General features: G+C 40.6%; 1 protein-coding gene across 1 annotated transcript in view; it reads right to left on the reverse strand.

Moving 5' to 3' along the window:
* Positions 1–6,665: 6,665 nt before the first annotated feature.
* The window catches only part of Cep97 (centrosomal protein 97), a 24,297-nt gene continuing 13,031 nt past the window's right edge, over positions 6,666–17,931 (reverse strand). Inside the window, exons 6-10 of the mRNA XM_005345134.2 lie at positions 16,906–17,070; positions 16,063–16,187; positions 13,180–13,957; positions 10,106–10,181; positions 6,666–7,581 (exon numbers count right to left, since the gene is read on the reverse strand). Of these exons, the coding sequence (XP_005345191.2) occupies positions 6,889–7,581; positions 10,106–10,181; positions 13,180–13,957; positions 16,063–16,187; positions 16,906–17,070 (1,837 nt within the window). The 3' untranslated portion in view covers positions 6,666–6,888. The remainder of the gene's footprint in view (positions 7,582–10,105; positions 10,182–13,179; positions 13,958–16,062; positions 16,188–16,905; positions 17,071–17,931) is intronic.

A 17,931-nucleotide genomic window follows, 5' to 3' on the forward strand; every position in this document is an offset into this window, starting at 1 on the left:
AAGAGCTAGTTCCAGGACAGGCTCCAAAACCACAAGAGAAACCCTGTCTCGAAAAACCAAAAAAAAAAAAAAAAAAAGAATTCAAATTCAGTGTGATTTCTATTCAGTCACAGATGAGAAGCACCTCATTCTAAAAGGACAGTGATTAATTTCTCTCCAAGGCTATGAGGACGGCCTTGTTTACTTGATTTTTAATTTTAATATGGCACAATTGGCTTTATCATGAAAATTTAGAATTTAATGTTTCTATGCCTGTAGTCCCAACTACTCTGGAGGCTGAATCAGGAGGATTATTTGAGGTCAGGAGCTCAAGACCAGTCTAGGAAACATAGTGAGACCCCCCACATACACAACATCTCAAAAAAAATTTTTTAAATGTTCCTTACAAACTACTTCTGCTTCACTTCAAGAATAAGGGTACTATGGCTGGGTATGGTAGCGCATGCCTTTGATCCCAGCACTCAGGAGGCTGCGACAGGCAGATCTTGGTGAGTTCCAGGACAGCGGAGCTTTATAGAGAGATGTTGTCTCAAAAAGACAAGGAAAAAGAAAAAAGAAAAAAAAATAAAGAGAAAGAAAGGGAAACATAACTACAATAAACTCCTTTTAACACAGGTGAGGCAAAATAAGAATCTATATTAAACAACCATGTAACCAAGCCAGTTTTTTTCTTTTCTTTATGAATGAGAAATAATCCAATGACTGTATTCTCCTTCTTACTTCAGAAAAAAATATATTATTGTTATAAATCCAATCTTAATACTTTATATGAAAAAATTACCAGGAGATATAGGATAATATTTAAATCCTACATACTCCTAAAAGTATTTCTGAAAAGTATTACTAGACTTGTCTTAAATAGATAGATAACAGGAAAGTACACTATTATGAGGTTATATATTTAAAATAAATAAAGAAAAAACATACACTCAAGAATGGCACCCGTATAATTAATAATTAAAATAACCTAAAATAAATAAAGGAAAAACATACACTCAAGAATGGTGCTCACGTAGTTAAAGAATGAAGTTATTTACAAATATACAACTATGTGGCCAAACATTTTCTAAAACATGCATAGTATGCAAACGACTTGAATGTTATCAGCTGTCATAATTAGACCTTTCTCACACTGAGAGAGTAAAATTCTGATCTGTTGTCCTATAAAAGGCAAGATGAAACATCAAAATCAGTGTTTCTTGAGAAAACTGTATCTACTTTGGCATCCTATAATACTCCCTGTCAACAAATGAATGCAGTCCTAGACAGTGCGTCTTTCCTAAAGTTTTAACTTTTTTTTTTGACAGAATCCCAGGTAGCCCAGGCTGGCATCTGAATCTCACTACTTAGCTAATGGTGGCCTTGAACTCCTGACCCCTCCATCCACAGCCAAGCACTATGATCATGACGTGCCACCATTTCCTACTGTTATTGTTGCTCCATCAACAATTTAAATGAAATCACAATTTTTTTTTTGGAGAACATTTATTCAAAGTTCTGAAAGATTTAGCTGTTTGCTACAACTCTGCCATTGAAGGTATCCCTTAAAAGTGTTGTTTCCTCTTTAAAATGCAGAGACTTTTTAATGGAAAGGTTAACAGAGAAGGAACAAGGAAAGTTTGGAATATAGTAACATGTCTCCACAGTTTACTACTAACTGCTACAACTGTAGACAAGTTGGATATCACCCCTAGGCTTCTGTTCCTACTCAAAACGAAGAAGTCAGTCCCTACTGTGTAGCCAGCAGCTCTTTTTGAACTGCAGTATAATAACAGTATAATAATAGTAATTTCAGTAATTTTAGGACTTCTGATTCTCACATGATATGAGCTTATGTTTCTGCAGTATTCCAATTGATAATCAAATACTCCATAAACAAGAGAACTTCTATGAGTCAAAATAGCACAACTGAACAAAAGCTCTCCTGTTAGAAAAGCCCATGCCCAAAATCCAGCTCCCCAAACATTATCTGATTGATCTTCAGCCAATCTAATAAAGAACATAGTCACATAATTACTATTTCTTAGTTACATAAATTACTTTTTTTACATAAATTACTTTTAAATTATATAAACTAATAAAATATTAAGTCTATGCCGTAGTTTTTCTACATTCTGATTTACAGTATTTTCATCTACATTCAAGATACTCTACAACTCAAAGTATGCTACTTAATATTCTCATACTTCCAAAATCTAGTAAAAATAAAAAAGATAAAGCAGAATATTAATAATTATCACATTCTGCCAGGTTTTTCATAAAAAAATATGTTGAATGCCATTTTCAGACAGGAAAAACAGCAAAAGAAAAATAAATTCTGCTGACAATGCCAATCAGATCAAATGGCTGTATCTGCCATTACTTAGAAAAAGGAGGAAGAAGCCAGGCAGTGGTGGCATGCAGGGACCAGGTGGGACAGAAACCCATGACAACAGAATGGCGTGCCAACGTGGGGCTGACCAAATCTACTTAAAAGCCTGAGAGAGCTTGGGAAGTTATTCTAGACAAAAAAAAGAATAGAGTTAAGCATGGCTTATTGATAGCAGCACTTTCTTGCGTTTGCTCTGCTTGCTAGAGGCAAGCACTCTCATTTAAGAGATGCTTCCTGACTCAGCTTTAGCTGCAAAACCTTGCAACGCTTTTAAGAGGTCCTGCCACGAAACACTTAAATGGTGTCAATGAAAAGCTGACCACATGCTTTTTGGTGGTGGCAGGGACCTTGAAATGCCATAGAGTTGTGGCAATAAATATGTCTCTGGCCAGTACCTCTGCCATGAGGCTGGAATCTCAGAAAGCTAAGAAATGGTATGGATCCAGCCACCAAAGCCATGGCTTTAAGTCTAGCCATATCACTTACCAAATTAAAGACTCAATGTGATCAGAAAAAGAGAGATATACAGTAAAGAGAGATTCAAAGATGAAGAAAACTTCTAAATGTTTTACACTGTATTAAAAATATATGCAGGCTGGGGAGAGAAAAGAAAAAGGTTAAAGTCCTTAAAATTAAAAGAGAGAGAGAGAATAGTTAGGTGTAGTAGCACACACCTTTAATCCCAAGACTTGGAAGACAGAGGCAGGCAGACCTCTGTGAGTTCAAGGCCTGGTGGCACACACCTTTAATCCCAGTACTTGGGAGGCAAAGGCAGGCAGATCTCTGTGGGTTCAAGGACAACCTGGTCTACAGAGTGAATTCCAGGACAGCCAAACATACACAGAGAAACCCTGCCTCAAAAAGCCAAAAAACTAAAAATAAAAGAAATAGAGGTTAAAATAAAGCCACGTAAAGATGGAAAACACACAGAGAATCTGGATACTGTATGTTATTATGTTCTCTTTGAATTGTTTGAATGCTGAGGAAGGAGCAACAACTGCTAAAAGATATTTGTTTATAAATGCTGCTGAATTAATCCAAGATAGGTATTTTGAAAATAACTTGACTTCAAAATTGAAGTAAAAAAATATGTTACTTTGGAGAAGAGGTTTTGCTTTTGTTTTCACAGAAAATGAGAGGCTATGGATTCATTCTGAGTTAAGAAAAATCAGGTTTGATCAAGGTAGGCCACCTGAGAAATCTGATAGGAGCAGATGGCCCAGATGTCTGAGTTCTACATCCAGAACAGATTCAAAACTGCTGCCTGAGATGATCAAGCCTCACAGGATACTCCAGTCATGACTTGACGATAATTATAAATTTTCTTTAGGTCCCCATAAGATTATCAGTGCCCCCAACCATCAGGAAGTAGCCTGGAAAATTATGCCCACATTCTCCAAAAAAATGGACTATGGATATTTCCTTTGGTTAAAATGTTGGTTATAAGTTATTACAGCTAATGGTAAGGCCATATTAAAGAAAGAAAAGATATTAGATTCAGAGTTCTTGGTTTTTTTTTTTTAAAAAAAAAAGAGGAGGAAGTGCTGTGGGACAATGATCTGTATCCTGTCAATTATACTTTAAATAAATGCTGATTAGCCAGTATCCAGGTAGGAAGTATAAACAGGACAACCAGGCAGGAAGTAGAGGCGGGGTGACAAGAACAGAATTTTGGGAGGAAGAAAGCTTGATCCACAGTCCTGTCCCAGCCACAGAAGAAGCAAGATGTGACTGCCCCACCAAATAAGGTATCGAGCCATGTGGCTAACACAGATAAGAATAATGGGCTAATATAAGTTGTAAGAGTTAATAAGAAGCCTGAGATACTGGACCAATCAGTTTATAACTAATGTAGACTTCCGTGTGATTTCTTTGGGCTTAACAACTGTGGGGACCAGCGGGCCAGAAACCCCCGACAACAGTAGCACACACATTTTAGCATTTTAACCAGCACTTGGGAGGCAGAGACAGGTGGATCCCTGTCAGTTCAAGGCAAGCCTACTCTACAAAGTGAGTTCCAAAATAGCCAGAACTGTTACACAAAGAAACCTTGTCTCGAAAAACCAAAAAGAAAAAAAGGAAGGGAGGGAGGGAGGGAGGGAGGGAGAAAGAAAGAAAAAGAAAGAAAGAAAGAAAGAAAGAAAGAAAGAAAGAAAGAAAGAAAGAAAGAAAGAAAGAGAGAGAGAGAGAGAAAGAGAGAAAGAACAGGATGAAGATGCTAATATAAATGTACTCAGCCGCTCTTCTGAAAATTAACAAGAAGTGAGACAGATTTGGTACTAGTACATTGAGTTTTTCTTTAACAGTGGGCAGCAAATCAGGCGCTTAACTACAAAAATAGAAAAATAAATATTTCTTATCTCATATTAAAAAAGGAATGAAAGATAGGACTGAAGAATGGTTCAGTATTTAAGGTGCTTACTGCTCTATCAGAGAACTGGAGTGTGGATCCCAGTATCCACATGAATGGCTCACAAACACCTGTAACTCCAGATTCAACTCCCACAGTCTCTCTCTCTTTCACACACACATACACACACATACACAAACGCACTCTATCACACACACAAACACATGCAAATTAAATATCTTTAAAAGAAATGTAGAGTTATAAAAGGTAATTATTATTCAGAAAGTTAAATTGTCAGATTTTATCCACCATGCATTCAATGTAACACACACTATATTAGAGAAAATATTTTAAAGACAGGACTGCTGTTGTGAATTCTGGATTTCTGAGAATGAATGTGAGCCTTCTCCACCCAAGTGCAATGTATTTATAAACTAGTGAAGTATTGTTCACCGTAGTGCAGAAATATTCCTGTCAGCAAAAAACACCATGTGGTCCTCAGCTTTATTTCAGAAGGACCAGAATTTTTATTGTATGTATCTTCAGTTAAGGGGCTCTAATGGCTGTAACAGAATAATTGATGATATTTAGCACCAAAGTTTAGAGAACAGAAGTATTGCCAGAACTGTGAAAGTTGCTTGTATGCAGATAGAAAAATCAGATGTGTGTTGTGCTCTTTAATAAGAACATTTTAAAAAATATAATGCCAGAATTCCAATTGTCACCTTTGATTTCAGATGTACCTTCAACATTCAAACACAGTATTATTATTTCTGAAAGATTTCTTAGTTTTATTTTTCTTTTTTCTTTTTTTTTTAGTTGTTGCTGTTTTTATTGTTTTGTTGTTGAGTTTCTTTGGTTTGTTTGTTTTGAGACAGGGTCTATACTTTAGCCTTGGCTGACCTGGAACTCACTCTGTAGACCAGAGGTTGTTCTTGAACGCATAGAGATCTGCCTGCCTCTGCTTTCCAAGAGCTGGGATCAAAAGCATTCACCACCAGGCCCAGCCTGGCTTATTTTTTTCTTAACTATAAATAAATTTTCTTTCAAATATGGCTTTTTTCAGAGATTAGATAAAAATCCTTTTTAAAAATCCATTCCCAATCTCTCAGTAGCAGGATTTTAAATGTTCTTCACTGTGAAACAAAGGTCAAGAGTGCAGCTCAGAAGTACAGTATTTACCTAGCACACACAGGGCCCTAGATTGAGTTACTATCTCTGTCTCTCTCTCTGTCTCTCTCTCTCTCTCACACACATACACACACACAAAATGAAATAAATAGGTTGGATCCTTCTGGTGCAATACATATAGAAATAAAAGACTATAATGATGAACGCATATTGACTTATTACAATATGCTTCTTCCCAAAATATTGGCACATAAATGTAAGTAGGCTAATAAAGCAGCACATAATGAAATTATAAAACATTAGACCAGCATTATTTCAAGTGAATAGCCTTAGGTGGTCTTTCTCCATATCAAAGAGAAATATTCTTGCCCAAGTAAGCTTGATTTTAACCTTATATGAAATACTTTACTTCAAAACTGATCCACAAATTAGCTAAAGTTTGTCATGAGGCAGTTTAATCACCCCATTTAAAAACCTTATAATCTAGGATTAAGATGACAGTTGAGTGGCAGAGCAAATACTTAGCATTCTGGGGCTCTGGGTTTAACTGCCAGCACACACACACATACACACACACACACACACACATACAGACACTCCTATAACTCAAAGGGAGGAAAGACATATTTCTAGTTCAAGGAGACTGTCCAGCAAATTTCAGTTGTTCATAATCCTCATCCTACATATTATATTCCTTACTATGTAATTAAGAAGAACAAAGCTCTCTTGTTTAAATTGCCAAAAAAATTTTAAGAAACTGTTCTTGAAAGGAAGTATGTAAAAGAAACATTATTGGTATAATTATTAAGAAACAAAGTGCATATGCCTTTTAATATCAATATTTTTAGTACATTAGTACAATCAAAATGAAGACTTAGCTCAAGTTGTCAAATCTGAAAAATACGGAACAAAATACAAGTTTTATAGAAACAATAACAAAATGGGAGAAAGACTGCCCCCCTGCAAAAGAAAAGAAGCAACTGAGAACACTGAGAAAATCCAAGTGAATCTCTGTTCCCCAGTTAAATCAGACAGGCTACACAGTGACACCCACATGCAACACCTGAAATGCGGAATCACATTCCGGCTGCTGCCCTTGAACGTCCGCATTTAACTTACAATTCTCTGGGGTCTGGCTAATCTCATCCTGTAAAGGGGGAGATACTCCAGGAGCCTCGATCTCGGAGGAGGCATCCAACCCTTCGGGGGAACCAGCTACGTGGCACGTACTGTCTCCTGCCACATCGTCAGCATCTGTTCTCTCATCGGCCTCGTCCAGCTGCTGGACTGAAGATAAATACTGTTCGAGCAGGCTGTTGTCCTGCTCGCTGTTGGAGCTTTCCTTGCTACAGTCTGCGTGCTCCCCACTCATGGCCTCTAAGTTGGCGTCTCCGCCGTATTTCACTGTGTCCGAGGAATTCCCCAACATGGAGCTTTCACTGCTTTCTATGGAACTCTTTTCAAAATCCAAAGAATCCTTCAAACAGTGAACTTGTTCTGTTAGGGAGGAATGAAAACCAGAGTCTGGGAATTCTGGAACAGATCTCTCTTGAGACGCTTCAGCCTCAGCAAGGAGCCAATCAGGATTCTGATCAGAAGCGAGGGCCTGACGCTGTGGAAATATTGGAGCTTTAGGTGACACTAGAGTACTAGATATAGGAGGTACATCGGTATGCCAGGAAGTTAGACGCTGCTCCACCGTCCGTTGCCAAGCTTGTAGGGATCTCACCTGTAAAACAGAAGGCACAGTTTTATCATAAGATAAAAATCTGGCCTTTTTTAAATGTCCTGAGCTTTTTATTTTTCCAGAAGTCATGCAGTTGCCTTCATTGCTTACTCCCCATCCTCCTCATAGGACTCCCAGCCTAACCAGGAATGTACAGTGTTTTGTGTCTTGGTAGCAAAGCGCAGTCACCAGCACAGAGACCAATGCTAAAGCAGTTCTCTTGCTCCACGGGAGAAAAACAGAAAGTACAATAGCATCTTAACTCCTTAACTAAGGGGTCACCAATGTACAAACTATAGTCAATAAGGCCGGTTGGCACCTAAATCAATAAATAAATGGAGCCCCTAAAATCAGTTTATTTTAGATATACATGCAGACACAGGGTTTTTACCTATTTTTAAACGTAGTATTTATAACTTTCTAAAATGCCTAAATGTAGTATTTATAACTTTCTAAAATGACTAAAAATATTTCCAAATTCTTGACAATATGACCTTTTATATCTTAAGATGTAAAAATAATTTCGAATTTTTACTATAAAAATTGTGCCTTGGGCTGAGAGATGGCTCAGAGGTTAAGAGCACTGGCTGCTCTTCTGGAGGTCCTGAGTTCAATTCCCAGCAACTACATGGTGGCTCACAACCATCTATAGTGAGTTCTGGTGCCCTCTTCTGACATGTAGGCATACATGCAGACAGAATACTGCATACATAATAAATAAATAAATAAATAAATAAATAAATAGGCAAATAAATAAATAGGCAAACGAAGAATTTAAAATAATACAAGATTTAAAGATAAATAAATAGTTGTGTCTGGTGGTGGTGGCACTTGGGAGAAAGAGGCAGGCACATCTCTGTGAGTCTGAGGCTAGCCTGATCCACAAAACGAGTTCTAGGACAGCCAGAACTGTTGCATAGAGAAACCTTATCTCAAGAAACAAACAAACAAGCAAGCAAGCAATGGGAGAGATGGCTCGGTGGTTAAGAACATTTGCCACTCTTTCCAAAGACCATCACCACACCGCAGATCACAGCCATCTGTAACTTCATCTCATAGGGTTCTACTACCCACTTCTGGCCCCAAGGGCATTGCACTCACATAGTGCACATGCATACATGCAGGCAAAACACCCATACACATAAATTCTTATTTTAAATTGCAAGCAAGAAAGTGATACAGAGTAGCTTGGTGGGTATAGTGCTTGCCTAGCATGCTTGAGGCCCTGGTTTCAAGGCCCAAAAGTTCACAAATCCGTTGTGATGCTGCACACCCCGACTTGTGAGGTACAGGCAGGAGGATCAGGAGTTCAAGGCCAATCCTCAGCTCAGTGGGTGTATGGCTAACCTGGACCACATGAAAACTTATCTCAAAAGCAAAATGAAATAGAATTTTTAGTTTCACTGTAACTACTATCCAAGGTAATTTTTTGTCTGCTTTTTGTGACAGGATCTCACTACATAGCCCTGTGTCATCAAGTACTTTCTGATAGGAGTTTAAAGTATATCTTTTCAGAATTTTTTCTATATATTCCCATATACTTACAGTTTTAATATATAATTTTTTAACATTTATAGATGGGGGCACACACATGCTTGTGGAAGTCAGAGAATAACTTGCAGAAGTTGGTTCTTGTCTTTCATCATGTGGTCCCAGGGACCAAATTCAGGCTGTCAATATTAATGACATGCACCTTCACCCCGTGAACTCATTCACTGGTCCTCAGCTTTGCAAACCAAGTGGATGCTAAGCTCCATCTTCTACTTTATTAGTATTACTCTGGAGATCTTTCCAGGTCAGTCCATAGTACTACTTTATTCTTTTTAATCGTCCCACAGCATTATATAGTGCTGTTATTTTTATAGTTTATTTAACCAGTCCCCTACTAACAGTAAATAAAAAACTTAAAAATTGATTAACTTAATATATTGGTTCTATATAATTATAACAACTTATTTGTTAAGATATTTATAAGAAAAAAAGATATTTCTAAGAAATTATTATTAGGAAGTATTTTTGTTGTTTTGGAATTTTTTTTGTTTTGTTTTGTTGTTGCTTCTCGAGACAGGATTTCTCTGTGTAACAGCCATGGTTGTCCTAGAACTCATTTTATAGACCAGGCTGGCCTCGAATTCACTGAGATCTGCCTTCCTCTGCCTCTCAAGTGCTGGGATTAAAGGCGTGTGCTGCCACCACCACCCCCCCCCCCACGATTCAAAAGTTTTCTATTACAATATTAGTAATACTGTAATATTTTAAAGTTTTACAGTACTAGTGAAACCACAGGCTTAAAATTATTTGGGGCCGGGAGGTGATGGTGCATGCCTTTACTCCCAGCACGGGGGAGGCGAGGTAGCAGGTGGATCTCTGTGAGTTTGAGGCCAGCCTGATCCACAGAATGAGTTCCAGGACAGTCAAGGCTACACAGAGAAACTCTGTCTTGAAAAACCAAAAGAAAAAAAAAATTGGTCTCACTGGAAATTGTCTGTGTTCACATACACTAGAGGAATCAGCAGTGGGCACTTACCTCGTTCCAAAGGAATCTGACAGCTTCTTCTTGTACAGAAGCTTTCACACGCTCTTCATCTCTTTCTTTTCTTAATCTACAATGATTCAAAAGATCATGTTAGCGTGAGGAAGAAGGCTTTGACATAAACTTCCTGTTACAACTACTAAGCAAATGCATACAAAGAGATTAATAACCTAATAGCAACTGCTTCCACTGTTAAATAGCTAAGCTCTAGCCTTATTTAAAATGCTTCAAGCACAACTCAGAATGAACTACGCTTCAAGGCAGGAGCCAAATGAGATGTAAGGGAAACTGAAGTTTACTTATTCATTGTACATAGCATTACCAATAAGGGAATGTGTGTATGAGTGTGAATGTGTGCGCACGCTCATGTATTAAACATCTCTTTATCTGCCCTCCCTTCAGGCTCCCAGCCAAACACAAGATGACAGGCCTAGAAAAGGCTGGTTATTCAGAGCCTCCGAAAGTTAACAGTCACACTTAGGCACTCAGGATCACGGACTGACAATTTTCTCCTAAGACGTCAACTGAGCCCATCCCACTTGCCCCATCCCTGATTCTCCCTGGGGTCACAGACTCTCCCACCCATTACTTGTTCTCATGCCACAGTCTTTCCTCTCAATTACAGGAGCTGTCTCGATTCGTAGGCCTGTCCCAAAGCAGAGCCTTTGTTGTCCACTACCACTCTAGATGTCACCCCCACTTTGTCCTGAACTTTGTTTTATGTTTGTTTTTAATCTTTGCAGTACTGGATCAAGAATCCAGGTCCTTGTGCCTGCTAAACAAAGAAAGGCTCTACCCCTGAGCCATACATACGTCACCCCTTTTCAGAATTTCCAAGACAGTTATCCACTTTCTCTAAACTCTCCAAGACGTTCTTCTGCGCCATCCGGCACTCCTGGATTTTAAGCAGCAAACTCCCGCATAGGCTTCCTTTCTCTGAACATTTTTTTAGCTAAAGCAGACTCGTTTGTGCAAGCACTGCCGCTCTTTCAATTAGCTCTTTTATACAAAGTCATCAAACTGCTTCTCACTGCTATTTTCAAGTGATTCTTTATCTAATCCCTTGTTCTGGTTGAGTTCTTCTGCAACTTGACAGAAACCCAGAAATATCTGGGAAGAGAAATTTCAATTGAAAAATATGTCTCTATAAGACTGGCCTATAGGCAAGTCTATGGGACATTTTCTTGATTAATGATTAATAAAAAGAGCCCAGCCACCGGGGGGTTCACCCACTGGGCAGATGGTCTGAGCTGAATAAGAAAGTAGAATGGAGGGCTGAAGAGATGGCTCAGAGAGGTTAAGAGCACTGGCTGCTGTTCCAGAGGTCCTGAGTTCAATTCCCAGCAACCATATGGTAGGTTACAACCTTCTGCAATGAGATCTGGTGCCCTCTTCTGGCATGCAGGCAAAAACATACAGACAAAACACTGTATACATAATAAATAAATCTTAAATAAATAAATAAAAGTCGGGTGGTGGTGGAGCACACCTTTAATCCCAGCACTTGGGAGGCAGAAACTCTCTGTGAGCCTCATTGAGGCCAGTCTGGTTTACAAGAGGTAGTTCCAGGGCAGCTAGCACTGTCACACAAAGAAGCCCTATCGGGAGGGAGGGAGGGCAGGCAGGAAGGCAGTAAGCAAACAAACAAGCAAGCTGAGGACTCAGCAGAGCAAGCCATGAGGAACAAGCCAGTAAGCAATGTTCCTCCGTGGTTTCTGCTTCAGCTCCCGCCTCAAGGTTCAGGTTCCCGCTTTGAGTTCTCACTTACTCCCTCAGTGATGAAGCGTGACCAGAGAGTTATGCACTGCAACAATCTATTCCTCCCCACGTTGCTTTCGGTCACAGTGTTTCAGCAAGGCAACAGGAACCTGAGAATGCCTGCCATCCTAATCCGTTCTCCCACTCCCGCACTACTCACTGATGTCTCAGCACCAGGCTTCCTCTCTGCCCCGTTCCTGTCACTTTTGTTCTAAAGGCTCGATATTCGAGTGGATGCTCTACCTAAGAGTAACAACCCCATCAATCTACTGCCATAATCTCACTCTACTCCCAAACATTTTAACACAACATTTTTAAAACTTACTCCAGCAGGGGGGTGGTGGCACACACCTTTAATCCCAGCACTAGGGAGGCAGAAGCAGGTGAATCTCTGTGAGTTCAAGTCACTCACATGAGAGACTAAATAACTGACCCCAGTAAAAACCATGACCTGAAATGCTTGGGAAAATGTCTCAGGTTGGCACAACATTATAGCCCAGCAATGGGAAGTAAGCCCTGTACCTCTAAGACTTACCTGGGAGAGAACCTCTAGAAGTCTGCACCAGGTCTGCCCTGTGAGATTTCCCCTATTTCAATCTGTATGAATCTGCTATAGTAAACAGCAACCATGATCAGAACGATTCCTGAGTTCTGTAAGCCCATTCAGCAAATCACGGAACCCGAGGACAGTCCTGAGGTTCACCAATTACAACCAATAGCTAAATCTAGCATCACTTTCTCTCCCCTTCATGAAGCACCTCTCAGTTCTCCGCGAACATTCTGCCCGACTGGAAATGAATAGAATATCCTCTCTTGGCTGTTCCTTCGCTACTTTCCCCTAAGCCACCTATAATACTGATAAACACCATTAATCCCAATACTAATGAACTCCTAGTTGTCAGAGGTTGGCAGTCAGCTAAACAAGTATGCCCTGGAACTGAGGATTAACTCCTACCTTAGCCCCAGAATTTTAGTCCCTTTGGAATCCCTGAGATCTTTCTCTAGCTCTTATGTCACCTAACTGATTCTATGTGGACTTCTTCCTCCTCATCTTGTTTTTCTACAGATTCTGCCCCCTGTTGAGAATCATAGATGTCTATGTAGTTCACAGCCACTCAACGTCTTTTGTGATACTACATCTATGTGCTAATTGCTATGCTGAGAATGGAGATGCATGTGGCAATTTGTACTCTCAGGAGGCTTCTGCTGTATCACTGGAGATGAGGACACTGACAGTGGCCACCTGGTGTCATGATCACAGCAGCAGAGTTCTAAAACACTTCAGAACCCGGCACCCCAAGCCAACCTACCTCCTTACTTCATCGGTCAGGCAGACAATGTGCTCCTGCATTCTGCGCAGCCGGATTTCATAACGTACTCTTTTGGCTTGTGGACTGTAGTTCCTGGTATAAAAGCCCCGCCAACAGGCCTGAAGCTTAGTGGCGGCTGCATTCAGTTTCTGAAGGGTGACTTTATCTTGTCCCAAAGCAACAGATCTCTCGGTAAAAATTCTGCAGGGAGATTTCTCTGAAGTGGTGGAAGACATGGTTTCTTCACTGTTTGGCTCTACATGGGACACGCTATGTCCAACTGACTCCGGAAAAGATGTAAGACCATGGTTATCTTCCTTCAAGAGAGCATTGATAAGCACTGACTTGGGACAAGGAAACAGCCCCGCTTTCTCCTTTACTTCTGCACTCATCTTACTTTTCAGCACTTGAGCAGAACTCTCATCTGTATCCCACAAAGGTTTTTCCTTGTCCTTGTCCAAGTCCTGGCTTTCTAGCTTTTGCACAGCTTCACCTGTATCGTCATCATCATCTTCTAGGCCCAAGTTGATGCCCTGTAGCCTCAGCTCCACAGTGGGAGATACTGGAGACAGTCCTGATGCAACGGGCATAAAAGTGGACTCTGAAGAGAGCAAACTGCAGTTCAGCTTGTCCTCGTCTGTCTGTATGTCTTCCAAGTGCAGGTCATTCCGAGAGTATCTTGTAGTGTGTCCAGAGGCTGGGAAGTTATTCTTAACAGCATAGAACTGATCATCGTTACTGCTTATCCCAACCCAAGAATTGATTTGGAGAACAGGCTCTAGAACAACCAAGAGAGAATTATTTAAATCATCAAGTATTTGAAGAGCCCTCTTAATTATATACTTAAAACATTTTTTCCAGTTATTTATGTACTCTGTGTGTGTGTAGTGTACACATGCATGCCATAGTTTGCATGCTGAGGTCAAAGAACAGCTTATAGCAGTCAGCTTTCTCCTTCTACCATGTGTGCTTGAGGGATTGAGCTCAGGTTGTCGGGCTGGACATCAAACACGTTTATCCACTGAGCCATCTCCTTAATCCCTTAGTTGTTCACATTTAAGGAAATTTGATCCCTAAAATATAGTAAGCACAATAAACTGATTGCCTCCAACATGGCTAAAATGTCAAACCAAACATTTTTAAGAAAAGGAATTTTGCCAGATATTGGTAGCTCATGCCTTTGATCCCAGCACTTGGGTGGCAGAGACAGGTGGATCTCTGTGGGTTCGGGAACAGCCTGGTCTACAGGGTAAGTTCCAGGACAGGTTTCAAAGCTACAGAGAAACCTTATCTTGAAAAACTGGGGGAAAAAAAAAAGAAAAATGAATTTCTTGGTGCTGGTGTGGGAGGTCCTTCTGTATATGTGTTGCTTTTATTGGCTAATGAATAAAGAAACTGCATTGGACTGTAATAGGGCAGAGTAGAGCTAGGTGGGGAAAACTAGACTGAATGCTGGGAGAAAGAAGGCGGAGTCAAGAGACACCATGTAGCCCCACTAGAGACAAACTTTAGATGGAACTTTATCCAGTAAGCCACAGCCATGTGGCAATACACAGATCAATGGAGATGGGTTAGTTTAGGATATAAGGGCAAGCTAGAAATATGCTTAAGCTATTACAAATAATATAGTTTCTGTGCAATTATTTCAGGAGTCTGGGCAGCCAGGAAACGAACAAGCAACCTCCTACAACATGGTGCTGGAGAGATGGTTCAGTGGTTAAGAGCACTGGCTGCTCTTACACAGGACCTGAGTTTGATTCCCAGCACCTACATGGAGGCTCACAATGTCTGTAGTTCCAGGAGATCTGACTCCCTTTTCTGGGCTTAAGAGTAGCTGGAGAGATGGGCTCAGTGGTTAAGAGTTTTTGCTGCTCTTGCAGAGAGCCCAGGGTTCAGTTCCCAGCACCCATGATAGTTCACAACTGTCTGTGACTACAGTTCCAGGGGATCCGATGCCCTCTTCTGCCTTCCACAGACTCCCGTATGCATACAATACTCATCCAAACACTCTCATACATGTTGGGAGGCTCTGCTTGTCAGAGGTTGTAGTCTACCATAGCCTGACAGCTTTCTCTAAGCTTGGCAACATGGAGGACTCCCTCCCACCAGGGAGACTTCCTGCTCTCTCTTTCTCTGCCCTTATTTGGAGGCTGTTCCTAGGCCTGGATGTTGGATGTATGTCTCCAGCATGACCCTTGACATAGTTCCCTGCAAACATTCTTCCCCTGTGGACCACACGGCAATTAAGTGACATGCTATAGCTATTTTCATAGGGACGTGCTGCCACTAACCCAGCCTCGTGATAGGAGCAGGCGGCTTAGTGCACACTGGTCCCCAGGCTTCCCAACCCTATATATTTCCTATTGTCTGGAATAAAGTCAAGATAATTCATTAAAATCATCTCCTGGCAGCACTCGGGAGGCAGAGGCAGGTGGATCTCTGTGAGTTAGAGACCAGCCTGGTCTACAGAGCTAGTTCCAGGACAGGCTCCAAAGCCACAGAGAAACCCTGTCTCGAAAAACCAAAAAAAAAAAAAAATCATCTCCTGGAAGGCTATCTCCATCATACCTACAGCCATCCAAACCCTGTTCCCCGCTTCTGCTCCCTCCACCCCCATGGACCAATGCAACCAAAGATCCCGAGGAAGTAGTAGAACAACACACACATGCATAAAGTAAATACAAAAACAGAAGGAAGGAAACCAAGAGGATTTGAAGCAAGTTCAAGATTAGCCTGGGAGATGCATGGTGAGCTTCAGACCAGTCAGAGCTACATAGAGAGACCCTGTCTAAAACAAACTGTTTTATGACCCAGTAAGTCCAGTGAGCTGAGGAAAAGTAGTGGAGTAAGCTGTTCTTAGGCACTGGGCCATAACTTCCTTACCGCTTTCCTGGAAATCTTGAACAGGGCTTGAGCACTCAGGGGTAAGGGGTGCTCTTGTTTCAACAGGAGCAAGAGAAGGCAACTCTTCATTTTGGCTTTGGTTCATCAGCTGCCTCTGGTGGAACCTAGAAACCAACAACATCTGCCGTCATCCCCGCCAACTAAGAAGGCATGCTCTCCTGCCACCTCGGTTAACATGCTACAACAGAAACCTAACAAGTCTGTAAGGGTGTCTTTAGATGCTGACAAACTATAGTCTCGTTGAAAGCATTGTGTAAAAAAGTTAAGATTTTTTTTTTTAACTGTTAGATAAAGATGGGGATGTCAGCAGATACCTGTAAAGCCAGCTGTGGAGCTAGAGGCAACAGAGTCAGAGGTTCAAAATCACCCAACATAGTGAGTTGAAGGCCAATCTAGTTTACATGAGACCCTGTCTCAATCTATACAATTAACTGTCTACATGGCCTTATACAAACACAATTTCATATGTGAAAAACTGAAAGACAGGATCTCTGATAAGAGAAGGGATTACTAAACACTCTGGCCATATTTGTTAACATGAGCACTCAACATGCTACATGAGGCACCTACCTGTATTAAAGGCCAAATACTTTTCTTGTGGTATTGTAACTCAAACTCAGGGTCTAACACATGCAAAGCAGATCTACCCCTGGGTTCTAACTTTGGCATTGACAAACCTCCCATTCTTCCGTTATCATACTGTTTGGGTCTCCCACTCAAGAACTGCTTAGCAAAGCAACTGCCATGGAACCCTCTAACCACAGAAAGTCTGAGATACCTTCACCTCCAAATCCCTCAGCTGCCACAAATGAACAGGCTTACCTCTGCTTACTCAGAATCTTCTCGAGTTTGGCATCCTCTGCAGTCTGAAGGCCCAGTGCAGAAATAAGAGGACAGACTGTAGCCAGGTACTGCACAAGCTGGATATGCTGGCCAGGCCGATATGCTCGTCCCTTGCCTTGACTATAAAGCCATTCAGCTTTCAAACTGGGAAAAAAGGAAGAGGTGATGACACAGGAGTGGTCAAAATACATTCTTGAGTAACAGTGAGCTCCCTTTGGAATTTACCTTATAATACTACTACATGATTTCATAAAAAAAAAAATTTATTCGTTTTATTTGCTTATTTTTAGCTAAACTTAAACTTGATGGGTGGTAGTGGTGGTGGTGGTGTGTGTGTGTTCCTGAGTGTGCGCAAGTGCGTGAAAACTCATGTGCATGTGCAGTAGAGGCCAGAGGTTGAGGCTGAGTATCTTCTCCTGCTTTAATTTTGAGACACGGTCACCCGCAGAGCTCACCTTTGGGCTCGGCTGGTGGGCCAGCGAGCTCCAGCGCTCTGCATATCTTTACATCCCCAGCAGTGGGACCGCAAACATGTGCCCCAATCCCAGCTTTTCTATCTATATTCCTAACTCACTTCCCTTGGTCTTAGATTTCAATTGTTTTCATAATTAGAGGCACTGTTCATACTAACAAGTCCAAGTATTTTTCAAATATTTTCAAAGAGGCAATGAGCATTCTCTCCACTTACTTTGCCAAACAGAAGCAATCTATAAGCTCTTAATGGCAGTTTTTAAAAATACCTAATTGGTCATATTTTTTAACTGGTATAATGGGGACTAAATATTGTTAATTCTTTATTTCCTATACAAAATTTGTCAATAAATAACTTAGTTCACATAAGTACTGAAAGTAATAAAAATAACAGAATTTCTCGGTTTTGTAACCTTTAATGAATTAATGGTTTCAGACTACTAATAACAAAATAGATATCCAGACATTGAATATGACCCAATAGGATCTATAAAGTAGTCCTCCCTTTAAATCCTCAAAACTAGCTGGGCATGG

This window comes from Microtus ochrogaster, chromosome 2, assembly GCF_000317375.1.
Source record: "Microtus ochrogaster isolate Prairie Vole_2 chromosome 2, MicOch1.0, whole genome shotgun sequence".
Classification (NCBI taxonomy): Eukaryota; Metazoa; Chordata; class Mammalia; order Rodentia; family Cricetidae; genus Microtus; species Microtus ochrogaster.